This window comes from Quercus suber, unplaced genomic scaffold (genome assembly GCF_002906115.3).
Source record: "Quercus suber isolate HL8 unplaced genomic scaffold, Cork oak 2.0 scaffold_188, whole genome shotgun sequence".
Lineage (NCBI taxonomy): Eukaryota > Viridiplantae > Streptophyta > Magnoliopsida > Fagales > Fagaceae > Quercus > Quercus suber.
In genome coordinates, this window is record NW_027069646.1 from 417760 (window position 1) to 429869 (window position 12110).

At 34.7% G+C, this 12110-nt stretch overlaps 2 protein-coding genes across 2 annotated transcripts; one reads left to right on the forward strand and one right to left on the reverse strand.

Moving 5' to 3' along the window:
• The first annotated feature begins 2038 nt into the window (after nucleotides 1-2038).
• LOC111992811 (uncharacterized) lies at nucleotides 2039-6502 on the forward strand. Its single transcript, XM_024024670.2, has 5 exons — nucleotides 2039-2779; nucleotides 3769-3805; nucleotides 3935-4171; nucleotides 4274-4321; nucleotides 5821-6502. The coding sequence occupies exons 1-5, from the start codon at nucleotides 2478-2480 to the stop codon at nucleotides 6301-6303; spliced, it is 1107 nt and encodes a 368-aa protein (XP_023880438.1). The 5' UTR covers nucleotides 2039-2477; the 3' UTR covers nucleotides 6304-6502.
• A 1162-nt stretch (nucleotides 6503-7664) lies between these two features.
• Nucleotides 7665-11675, reverse strand: LOC111992807 (glycerol-3-phosphate dehydrogenase [NAD(+)]). The gene is made up of 11 exons (XM_024024668.2): nucleotides 11176-11675; nucleotides 10651-10727; nucleotides 10492-10564; nucleotides 9831-10048; nucleotides 9643-9750; nucleotides 9312-9375; nucleotides 9191-9228; nucleotides 8994-9114; nucleotides 8861-8915; nucleotides 8728-8776; nucleotides 7665-8242 (listed from the first exon to the last, which is right to left on the reverse strand). Exons 1-11 carry the CDS (start codon nucleotides 11495-11497, stop codon nucleotides 8060-8062), a joined length of 1308 nt encoding a protein of 435 aa, XP_023880436.2. The 5' UTR covers nucleotides 11498-11675; the 3' UTR covers nucleotides 7665-8059.
• Between the last annotated feature and the right edge of the window lie 435 nt (nucleotides 11676-12110).

Here is a 12110-nt window from a genome sequence, read left to right on the forward strand (position 1 = left end):
GGATATTTCGCTAAACGGCTCAATTTGAACCCAACCTATTTAATAATCACGTCATGACTCTTCAACCCTAACATAACTTGTTAATGAAATGGGTTGACACGATACAACTCACTTGACAAGCTTAATAAACAGGTCATGTTGGATTGATACGAATGTTACATAACCCATTTCAACCCACTTAATATTAAACATATTATGTTAACACAACTTCAATCCATTTAATAATAAAAAATTTAATACAAATTCATAACATCCTATTAAACATACAATTTAAAAGTTAATGATTACATCAAATATTTAAAACACATCATCCAAAAGTTCAAAATAACATCAAAGTATTTAATAAAAACTAAGTCTATAATGCAGTACCATTTGTCTAAAAATAAGTTCATTACATCCCAAAAAGAGTACATACACTTCAACCTAAATTCAAAATAACATAATTCAACAAAAATATAACATTCATCTAGAAATAAGTTCTTTGCATCCCAAAATAAATGCATCTACTTCAACTGAAATTCAAAATAAGATAGTTCAACAAAAATATAACATCCACAAAACTCTCTGTCAAATGCTAAATTTAAAAAATATAGCATTGTTTATGTTTCTTTTAATTTCTTTTTAATTTTCAAATATAGGTTGGATATAAAAGGTATTTAATAAATTTAGAATAAAATGAATATTTACTTGTTATGCGAGTTAAACAGGTTGTGTTAAATGAGTCATTTACTCATTTTAGATTAATATGAATAAATTGACATGTCAAATGTGTCAATTGTTGGTCACTCGAGTTGATTTGCTTTGACATACTTCTTTTCATGATACTTTTGGATTGATTTGTTTATAACCCAAACCTGCAAAGGTTTAACCCTAACCTGCAAAACTGTGTTGTGTTCATATCATGTTTACGGTTTGTGTCAAACATTGACACCCCTAACATCCGAAGCTAATGATTTATATAATAAAATTATAGCAAACTTCACCTGCTATATACTCTATACAATATATATGCTAGTAATTTGACATGCAACCATAAAATTGGAGTTGAATAGAGACAGAAAAGATATAGTCAAGTTCTACCATTACCACTAACAAAATCCAGCTGGTACTATCTTTCCTCGTGATTTTCATCAGGTGTAGTAGATGTAAGGTTCTGTTTGGTGTAAAAATGACACCTTAGATCTGCCCCCATCAAAATCCACAATGTTTATAATATTGGTGAAACGCGAAAAAATTGGTGTAGGAAATCTCAAAGCTTTAAGGTGATTGCTTGAATTAGGGACACAAAGTTGTCCTCGGTTCCATACATACCAGCTGGCTCTAGTCATTTTAGTTGAAAAAAAAAAAATTGTCTATAACATGTTAATGAATCTCCAAACGGCCGTCCAAAACAGTCACTACCAGTACACATGAAATCTTCAGAAGTGGTCCAGACTCCATGCTCCATGGTTATCTTAAAATCTTGGATCTTAAAATCTAAAAAAGAGTACTTAACTTAGAATGAAAGCCATTATTATACTGTTTTTGAACAAATATTAACCATAATAGACCATGATTGATATACAATAAAAACAATATAAAAAATAGTTTTATGTAAAAATGATAATATTAATTATAATTTATTATCTCAGATATTCTGAAAAAGAGCGTTTTTTATTTTATTTTATGTCTTTAACGTTATTGAAAGTTAATTATCTAACGTAATTTATCCGATCTTGTTTTACACGGTTGTGATTAAATTAATATTTATTAATAATATCTAATTCTTTTATTAAAAAAATAACATGATCAAATCAACGGCTATATGTATTCAAATCAAGTCCAAAATGACAACTTATCTAGTCCACAAAGTATGACGTGCTATTTGGGTTTAACGGTCCACATCCATCACCATTAGCCACTATTGGCAAAGCTTACTTCTTAGTTCTTATACAAAAGCAAGTTTGTAACTTCTTAACCCCTATATAAATTTATGTCTAATCTCCCGTGACCCCACCAACATCATTAAGTTCCCATGGTCCCAAAGTTAAAAAAAAGAAAGCATAGTAAAAAGCAATCTAAGATCTCTCTTTCTCTCTCTCCCTCTCACACAAATTTAACATTTCAATCTCTCTTTTTTCCCCCAATAGCCACCACCATAGAAACAAGCAAGCTCACTTTTTTTTATTCTCTCTTTTCTCTCTCTCTCTCTCTCTCTCTCTCACTCTTTTTCTAATGCCAAAAAGTTTAATCTTCTGGAAAAAAGAACAGAAAAGAGAAAAAAAAAAAATTTTGAAGAATGGAATGTCGATCAAAAACCCATTCACTCTTTAACTAATAATAAACAAAACTAAGCCATACCCCTCCCCCACCCCCCAAAAAAAAAGAAAAAAAAAGTTTAGTAAAGAAAAGAAAAACAGAGATAGAAAGAAACAGAGTCACGGAGAAAAACAGAGAGACTGAAACAGAGTCACACACAGAGAGAGAAAGAGAGAGAGATGGGTGGGGTGACTTCGTCGATGGCGGCCAAGTTCGCCTTTTTCCCGCCGAACCCACCTTCGTATAAGCTTGTGAAAGACGAGCTGACTGGTCTTTTGCTTCTCAGTCCCTTTCCTCACCGTGAAAACGTTGAAGTTCTGAAATTGCCTACTCGGCGAGGCACTGAGATTGTGGCTATCTACATTAGGCACCCTATGGCTACTTCTACTCTGCTTTACTCTCATGGAAACGCCGCCGATCTGGGCCAGATGTACGAGCTCTTCGTTGAATTGAGCATCCACCTTCGTGTCAATCTCATGGGGTACTCTCCAACTCTCAATTTTAGCTTCTCGTTTTTCCTGTGCAAGATTTGAGCTTCTTGCAGCTTTCTTCTCATTGATTTCTTAGTTTTGGCATCTGGGTATTTGAAATTTTGAGCTCTTTTGTGCTTTCCTCGTACTAATTTTTTGAGTTTTGGTAAATGGGTTTTTTAGTGGTTCTTGGGTTTTAGATGTAGCCTGATTTGGATTCTGTGTTTGTTTTTGGATTGTAAGAAGTGGGGGGATTGGGAATTCTGTGTTTTAAGCTCGGGTTGTTGAAAAATAGCTGGAAATGAAGATTTGGTTGCTATACATGTAGTTCTAGTATGATTTAATTAGGCTTCTAGATTCAATTGGAGTGTAAGATTATATAATTTGTATTGCTATTTCTTATATTTAGAATTGAATTTTATTTAGATGAGATTAGTTTTTGTGTGGAGGTTAGGTTCTTTGATCTGCCTGACTACCTTTTCCTTCATCTTAAGTAAACATGTGCCTTTCCCTTTGTGTACTTAAAAAAATAAATCTAAGATAGTGATAACTTTACCTTTTGCAATGCCGTTTGATCAATTGAACTCTACTAGAATTGGGGAGTGGTTCCGGCACTTTTTGATGATTTTATAACTTACAACAGAAAAGGAAAAAAAGAAAAGAAAAGAAAAGAGAATACATAAATAGGTGTGGCTTTGTGACTGTACTGGGGAATAACTTGATCTTTCTGTATTAGTTTACTACATGATTACTTACTCGTGCCTATGTTTACTGCGGATAGGCATCCCATGCTAAGTATCTGAGTACAGTATGGTTCACAAGTTTCAAGTGTGGGTGTCTTATTGGATGTGATTATGATATCCTTGTTGGGGAGTGAAAACTTTCTACCTTTTTTTGTTGATGTAACTGCTGAACCAAGAGTGTATTCTTAGTTATGGACAAAGTGATGATCTAAGCATAAAAATGGCAGTTTTCTGATAGACATTGATACTTTTTGCAGGTATGATTATTCCGGGTATGGGCAATCATCTGGAAAGGTTTGTTGGAAATTTGGAAATTTTTTTTTTTTTTTTTTTGCTACAAAACTATCTATTTCTGTAAATTATCTGGCGCTAGTGGTAGCAACTGAAGCACCATCTAAAGTAGATGTCTTTTCTGTGTGGCAGCCTAGTGAGCAGAATACATATGCAGATATTGAAGCTGCATATAAGTGTCTTGAAGAGAGCTATGGTACTAAGCAGGAGGATATCATCCTTTATGGGCAATCTGTTGGAAGTGGCCCCACTTTGGACCTTGCAGCTCGACTGCCTCAGTTAAGAGCAGTTGTTCTGCACAGTCCCATACTCTCTGGCTTAAGAGTTATGTATCCTGTAAAGCGTACATATTGGTTTGACATTTATAAGGTAATATTTTCTCATTTTACCTTGCATAATTATTTTGCTTAATTTATACATTTATGGTTTCTTTGATCTAACGGGATGCTGTTTTATGTTGTTTGTGTGCAGAATATTGACAAAATCCCACTGGTTAATTGTCCTGTTCTTATCATTCACGTAAGTATGCTACTCTAAATGTTTTCTGTTTTTATAACCAAACATACTATAAAATCACACCTGTAATGCATAGATTTACGAGGCACTATTTCATAAATATGACCCAGTTGATTCTTTATATGCTGCAGATTGTAATATTATTTGATATAGTGGAAGTTAACATCCTTTTTATGTAGCTCGAAGATCTTTAATCTTTAAATTGATCATGTGATGAAGAATTTGCTCACTATGTTAATGTTTCTGGTTACATGTGTCATTCGTCTTTAATCTTCTGCACTTCTTAATACTTCTACACCTGACCATTTTCATTAAAAAAAAATTTCCCCTGTAGTATATGTTCATTACGGGAAAACATGTTTGCCTTTGAATTGAGGGACTTCATATATTATTTTCTTTTTCTTCCTTCTGAATGTCTTATTGCATCTGTACAACCTTATTTATCACCAATTTTGCCTTTCATGTTGTCCATGTCAGTTAGGTTCTAGACTAATTCTGCATTTGTCTTTTGGCTCATGAAGGGATTCAAACCCAACATCCAAACAAGAAGATTACTGTCGTGTTAGTAAGCACTAATTTCCAGTTTAGGAGGATAAGCAATTTAGACACTATGTTAATTATGGTTCATAAAAGAAATACTGCTGCATCTGAAGCACCCTTCATCAGCCCAGTGAGTAAAATTAGGGATGAGTTGAGTTGATTTTTTAAATTAGTGTTTGGATGGTTAACACATTTTCCAGGTTCCATTATTTCAGAGGATTTTATATTGATGTGTCCATTTTGACCTTTAGAGGGATCATAAAATAATTAGTCAAAGAAGGAAAAGAATTGAGTGTAGACATTATAGAAAGAGAGTGCCTTCCAGTTTGCTTTTCTTCTATTTAGTTTCATGTCTCTTTCTTGGGGAAAAAAAAGTGTGAGGAAATTTTGGGAATTGCACATTCAATTCAGTGACATCGCATTAGTTATTTAGACATTCAAAGATAGAAAAATGCTAAAGCTACTACCAATTTTCCACAAGAGCTTACAACTGACATGGCAATGAATGTGTTTGGTGTTACGTCAATAACATAATAAATTCCTAAATTGCTTAGTTTTTTGTTTAAAAGTTGGCACATCAGTTTGTAAGGACTATATAATAAAATTTGCAATAGTTGTAAGATCACTCTAAGGGATACATTATTAGTGGGTAGCAGGAGGTGAACCCACATTCCTTAGTTCAAATCTTCCCTTCGCCCTTCGCCCTCCGCCTGGTGCCAAACATATCAAAAAATATATATTTCTAATCCAATATTAATTCCTTTTTCTTCTGTAAAATCTTCTAAGGTTAATGAGCCATGGTCTTTCCTCTCTTAGGGCATTCATTTATAAGTAAGCATTTATAATCACTAGTAGATTGTTTGCTTCCCACCAAGAGAGTTTTCTGAAATAAGTGAAAATGCTACCACATGCTGGTATAAATTAATTTTTTTGTAGTCTGACTCTTTTATATCTTTTTGTAGGGGACTTCAGATGAAGTTGTTGATTGCTCCCATGGTAAGCAACTCTGGGAACTGTGTAAAGAGAAGTATGAACCACTATGGCTTAAAGGGGGAAACCACTGTGATTTGGAGCTCTATCCAGAGTATATCAGGCATCTGAAGAAATTTATATCAACCGTTGAGAAGTCTCCTTCCCAAAGATACAGTTCCAGGAGAAGCACAGACCAGTTTGAGCAACCTCGAAAGAGTACTGATGTATTTGAAGTTTCTAGAAAGAGCACTGATCGGAGAGAGAAACCAAGGCAGAGCACTGACAGGCCTGAAAAACTGAAAAACCTGTCTAGTAATGTTGATAAGCTAGAAAAATTAAGAATCTCTTTTGACCATGTGGAAAGGTCTCGGAGAAGCGTGGATTGCCACGAGAAGTCTCGAAAAAGCATTGACCACCAGTTGGAAAGAGCGCGGAAGAGTGTTGACCGGCTGGATAGAATACGAACTGGGTAATTTTTATTATAACCAGTTGTAAAATTCATCAATGGGTTTGGTGTTGTGGGAAAATTATTTGGGTTTTTTCTTCCCTTCTTTTTTTGATCTTATTTTATGGTTTTCCAGCTGTGTAGTTTGGTTTATGGAAATTCTATAATAACTATGGTACGAAATGAGAAAGGGTATGGTGTTACAATGGGATTTCTCTTTCATTTTAGATTGTGACTCCATTTTCTCTAATTTTTCGGTTTTCAGTCATTCTATGTTAGACCCAGATTTTCTTCCAGTCAATTATACCCAACACTTAAAAAGTCGGATCCCCTCTACTAATGTATTTTCTACCAATCATGTAACTGGGGGGGGAAGGGGGTTGGGGTTTTTAATTGAACTTTTAAAGGTCTCCAAGAAAATGCATATTGTGAGTCCTTAATGCTATTGGGGACCTATAAAAATTCTGATATAAAAAATGCTTGACCCACATGTACTGCGTGGGATGCAAGTAGAATGAGTTTCCCACTAACTGCCCCAGCAAGATGATGAATTGCAATATGAGTTTGGGGTCCATCAAAACCATGTGGTTGGAAGAAATTTGTAGTTGAGGCTTATGTCTCAAGCATGTCTGGGAGCTCAAGTAGATTCATAGTGTACCCGTCCATATTAAGCATGAAACAGCTTTAATTCTTAAGCGCCATGAAATGTAAATGGGAAGTGATGACTCAACTCTCAAGGCCTGCAACTTGTGCTGCTAATAACTGATGATTCTAAGCTCAATTCATCTATGAGTTTCTTGGAATCACAAAAATATATGGTAAAATCGGTTAATTGGGAAATTCATTACTGGGGTGTTTTCCCAGTTTTCCAATTGCAGGCTGCTTGGAGAACTTTCAGGCCTCAGATGAGATAAATGAACATTTCTGAAACTTTGTACCTGTAGCTCCATGAACCAGAAAATTTCCTTTCTACCACATTACTAGTCAGAGGTAGTGCACTTATGTCATGCTTTGCTCAATATGGAGGTCAAGACAGCGTATTCTTAGGGTGGGTTTGGGACTGTATAAGGAAGTCATCTTCTCTTTCCTTGTGCTTAAATTACAAATAAAAATAGAAACTCCCATTCACCCCATCTTACACATTAACATAATTCTGGATATATTTTTCCTTTTTGAACTCCTAAGACTTCAAAGTTTAAAGGCTTTTTACACAATCCCACCCCTACCACTCGGCTGCCTGGTACGCAAACATCTTGCAGTTCTAGAACATCTGTTACATACTTGATTTAAGGAAGATGATGCAATTTGACTGTCAGATATAATCGAACTCAGGAAAGAATACCCTGAATTGGTTAATAAGATTCAGCTATTCTCCTAAAGGCTGGAGAGTTTACTCAAGAGTATAAGTTCATTTATAAGCTGGAAAGAATACCCTGTGTTACATTGAGTTTGATAATTATTATCATTCTGCATGTCACATAATAAAGTTCGTCGTCTGTAGTAGTACTTAAGAACATTTCAAAGTTTGTGTAAAGTGAAAAAAGAAAAAGAGTACATAATAGGAACTTTCAAAACGTGATAATTTCCATCATACTTTCAATGGAAACAAGCCTGAAGCTCCCTGAAGTGCTGCCTCTCAACCCTAATCTCTTGTTACCATAGTGTCATATATATTTTAGCTATTCCAATGTTTCACCTAGTTCTGCTGTTCTTGCGTGACACATAACTGGAGAAAAGTTTGCTATAATTTTTGTGTGAAATATATTGTTGTATCCAAGGAACAGTTAACAGTATTGGGTAGAGCCATCTAACAGCTCAAATCTGGGTTTGCGCTCACTATGCTCAACTATGGCTGATGGTGGAAGACGACCGATGCAGATCTCATGCACTGTTGCAAAAAGTGGAAACAACTCTAGCCATCCACGGTGCCCTAAAACCTCATAAACCTCTCTAGCAGTCGAAACACCCTTCAGGAAAGAAGAAAATTAGAGTATTCAGAATCCAGATAAAAGTATAAATACATTTGTTCTATAGGAATTTTTTTTTCTTCTTCTAATTTTTGGCTAGCTGTTTGATTTCTGGTATTTATACACTTGTTGTTGGTCATAAAAATACATTCTGCACTTTGTAAATTCGTATTTACCATTTAACATGACTGCATTTATGAACTCTGGAAACCAAAATGTTATGAATATGATAATTGATATGGAAATTAGGATTTATTATTTCTATATTTCCCATTCTGAGTTTTTAAGATGCAGGAACAACAAGGCTGCTGGTGTGTGTAAAATAATGTTGCAATTATTTAGTTCCAGTTTTCAAATCGGTACTCCTCTCTTTTATTTGATATTAGTTTTCTTTGCCCTGACAAATTCAGCGCTTTGTTATGGTTTCAAATATAAACCTGTAACCCATCAAAAAAAAAAAAATACATATATATATATATATAAACCTGTAACTTCTGGCCCTGCAGCATCTCTGCTTCAAGCTCATCAAATGACCTGCAGACAAAAGATAGATGGGTGACAGGTGAACTTTTTTACATTTATGACATGACAATTACACACCAGACAGTAAAGATTAACCTTTTCCCTCCATTCCTTGCAAAAGCCTCTGCAACTTTTCTGTTTCTTCCTCCCACTGCCATACATGAAATGGTTACAATAAAAGAAAATTTTTGCTCTAAAAGGAATTAAAGGAAACTATCTGCTTCCTTACAGCATGTTGTAATCAGATCAGCTACACCACAGCTCTCAAAGAAGGTGGTATCCTTGACAGATGAAAACAACAACTTGGAAAACGCCTTCATCTCTCTCAAACCAATTCTCATGATTGCAGCCTATGCATACATAAACAAGTAGAGCGCATTAGACACTAAGAAACTTCTAGCTAAGTTGAGTATTTTTTGCACTTACTTTTGTATTATTCCCCATCTCCAAGCCATCCACAAAACCTGTCCCATCAGTGAATTAATTCCTTCATTACTTATTAAATTTGTTAAAAGGAGAAGAAAAACAGCTACATTGTACTACTAACCTGCTGCTAAGGCCACAACGTTTTTCAGGGTCCCACATAGTTCAACTCCTTCCACATCTTGGACCTATTTGATAATGTCATATGAAAAATTACGAACAAAGCATGTCTTAGACAGTGATTTGATGTGCATCTAATCATAACCCACGTAAAAAATGGCAGTTTGACTTTTTATGTTTCTGCCGTATTAAATCTGCCTATAAATCACTCTAAGAAAATTCCTTTATTCAAGTCAAGGTTTTTGTGAATGATTTAGAATTATGGTACTTCATATTACTTGCTAAGTAATTTACAAAATTGATTTTTATCAACTGAATGTGTCTATCGCACTCACAGCTGTGACTAAGAAATAGGGAGTATTAAACAGTTGAACCCATTTCTCTGCAATTTCTCTGTTCTCTCTGTATCCAACTGTTGCTTCACTAAACTTCTCCACTGCAATCTGCACAGTAACCTCTAGTGTTAGAAAATGAGCCAGCACTTGAATTGTCAAGAAGAATGATGGAAAATCCTATTAATTACCTCGTTAGCAATGTTGGCCCCCATTAGGACACAACAATTAATCCCTAATTGCTCAGAGATGAGAGAAGAGATCATGCATGGGCCTTCCATCTTGACTTCCATTCCTTTGATGAGGGAAATAGCCTGCACATCTCCCTTTATTTTCCCAACAAGCTTCCTACATATTCCCTCCATAAATTGATGTGGGGTCACAAAAACCAACATGTTTGCATCCTTCACTGCATAATGGATAATAGCCCCATCAGAACAACAAACCAGGTGATCACATGAAAACCATAGGGTAAATTATATATTTCCTCCCTGATATTTGGTGTAGGTACAATTTTGGTTCATCATATTTGGTCCTTGAAATTTCAAAAAGAGAACAATTTGGCCTCTCCATCTATTTTTTAGTTTACAGGACTAATGGGATGCTGAAGCACCCCATTTTTTAGGGACCAAGTCGAAGCAACCACCTATTTTAGAAACCAAAATCAAACTGAGCTCATAGATAGAGGGATGAAATTATTTCCTTTTTGAAATTTCAGGAACCAAATCCAAACCTTTTAAATTTGAAGGACCAAAATTGAACATAACCCAAATTTCAGGGACCAAAAGTATAATCTACCATATGAATATTACAAGATAGACAGGACACTCGGCAAAAACAAGAAACTCATACCAGCATTTTCAAGGTCCGGGTCTGCAACAACATTTTTTCCAAGTTTAATACCAGGGAGATATTTCACATTTTCCTGTTAAAGAAACCAAGAGATTACCGTGTAGAAATATTGCAAAAACACAGATAATAATGAAGCGATGCACGTTATAAAGTGTTTACGTTGGTAGAGTTGATGACATCTGTGAGCTTCTCACCACTTGGTAATATTTCCTCATAGACCCACATCCTCACTTCATCTGAATTTCATTAAAATAAAAAAAAATAAATAAATAAAAAATAAAAAACTCAAATTGGGTTTTCATTGAAACATATTTTTGGTCGCTGACAAAGGTAGCAAAAGCAAAAGAAATCAAAATTCTTTATATAAAATTGTCCAATTCTATAGAAGCTCAATTCGAAACTATGTTAAATAACAAGTATTTTGGTAATTGGTATGGCTTTTGAAGCATTCTTCGTCATTAGAAAACAAATGAAATGATAAGAAATGAGCAAGACATGAATAATAACATTGAATCAAATCTATGTTTGCTAGCTTATATGTATGCAACTATGCATTACAAACAACAACCTGGCTTTGGTCTCAAAATTTTAGGGTCGGCTATGAATTCTCAAAAGAATAGTCCGAGTCAACCACATGTATAACTTATATATAGTATATAAAAGTAAATAGTAAATAGTAAATACCATGGAAAGAGGAGAGCCTAAGGGTGTTGGAGGCAATGAGCTTGGAAGCCACACTGCCCCAGTTGCCACTACCAACGATGGTGACTTTGGATTCATAATTGGAGAAGTGGGCATTGTTTTGTGAGGCGGCGGCTTGTTCTTGTACTGGCTCCGCTTGTGGTGGGGGTGCTCCACCTTGGGCTTCAAATGCTGGAGCCATGAAGCGGGAGAGAGATGTGAATGTGAATGATGGGTTGTGTTGGAAACGAGAGGGAGAGAGACGGAGATGAAGACCAAGACTTGCTCTCGCAAGAGAGAATATAAGAGGAAGAAGGCGGCTCATTTCGGCGGAGATGCCATTGCCATGAATACAACTTTCGTCTCAAACTATGCCTCGTGTATCACTGTTAACAATCTCTGGCGATCTCTTCTATGTTTTTTAATGTTTATGCAAATATGGTTATGTGTGTATGTGGCAAGTGAAGAAGGAGAGCAATTAGCAACCATAAAAAGACGGTTTTGTAGTTCAACATGTAGTTAATGTGTTTTGCCAAATTTTGAGACTATGATAGCTATATTTTAATCAAATGTTTAAATTTTAAATTTTAAATTTGAACTTAAATAATATTTGATTGGCATAAAATTTATGAATTAAATAATAAATAATATCCAATTGATATAAAATTTATCATATATATTAAGAACATAAAAATATGTACTTAAATGGTTAAATTTTCAAAATATATAGTTATTTTAATTTTTTTTAATAGGAGTTATAAACATTAGTTACAACCAAGTTTGTAACTAAATTTTGTCATTTTTTTTAAGTCAAAGTTTGGCTTTAAATGTTTGGAGCTTTGAGCTCTAATAAATAAGGATAAGACTTAGGTACAGTACTTAGATGTTGTTCCTTAGGTTCCACTCTTAAGATTTTGTCATATGAAATTTTTTCCTAG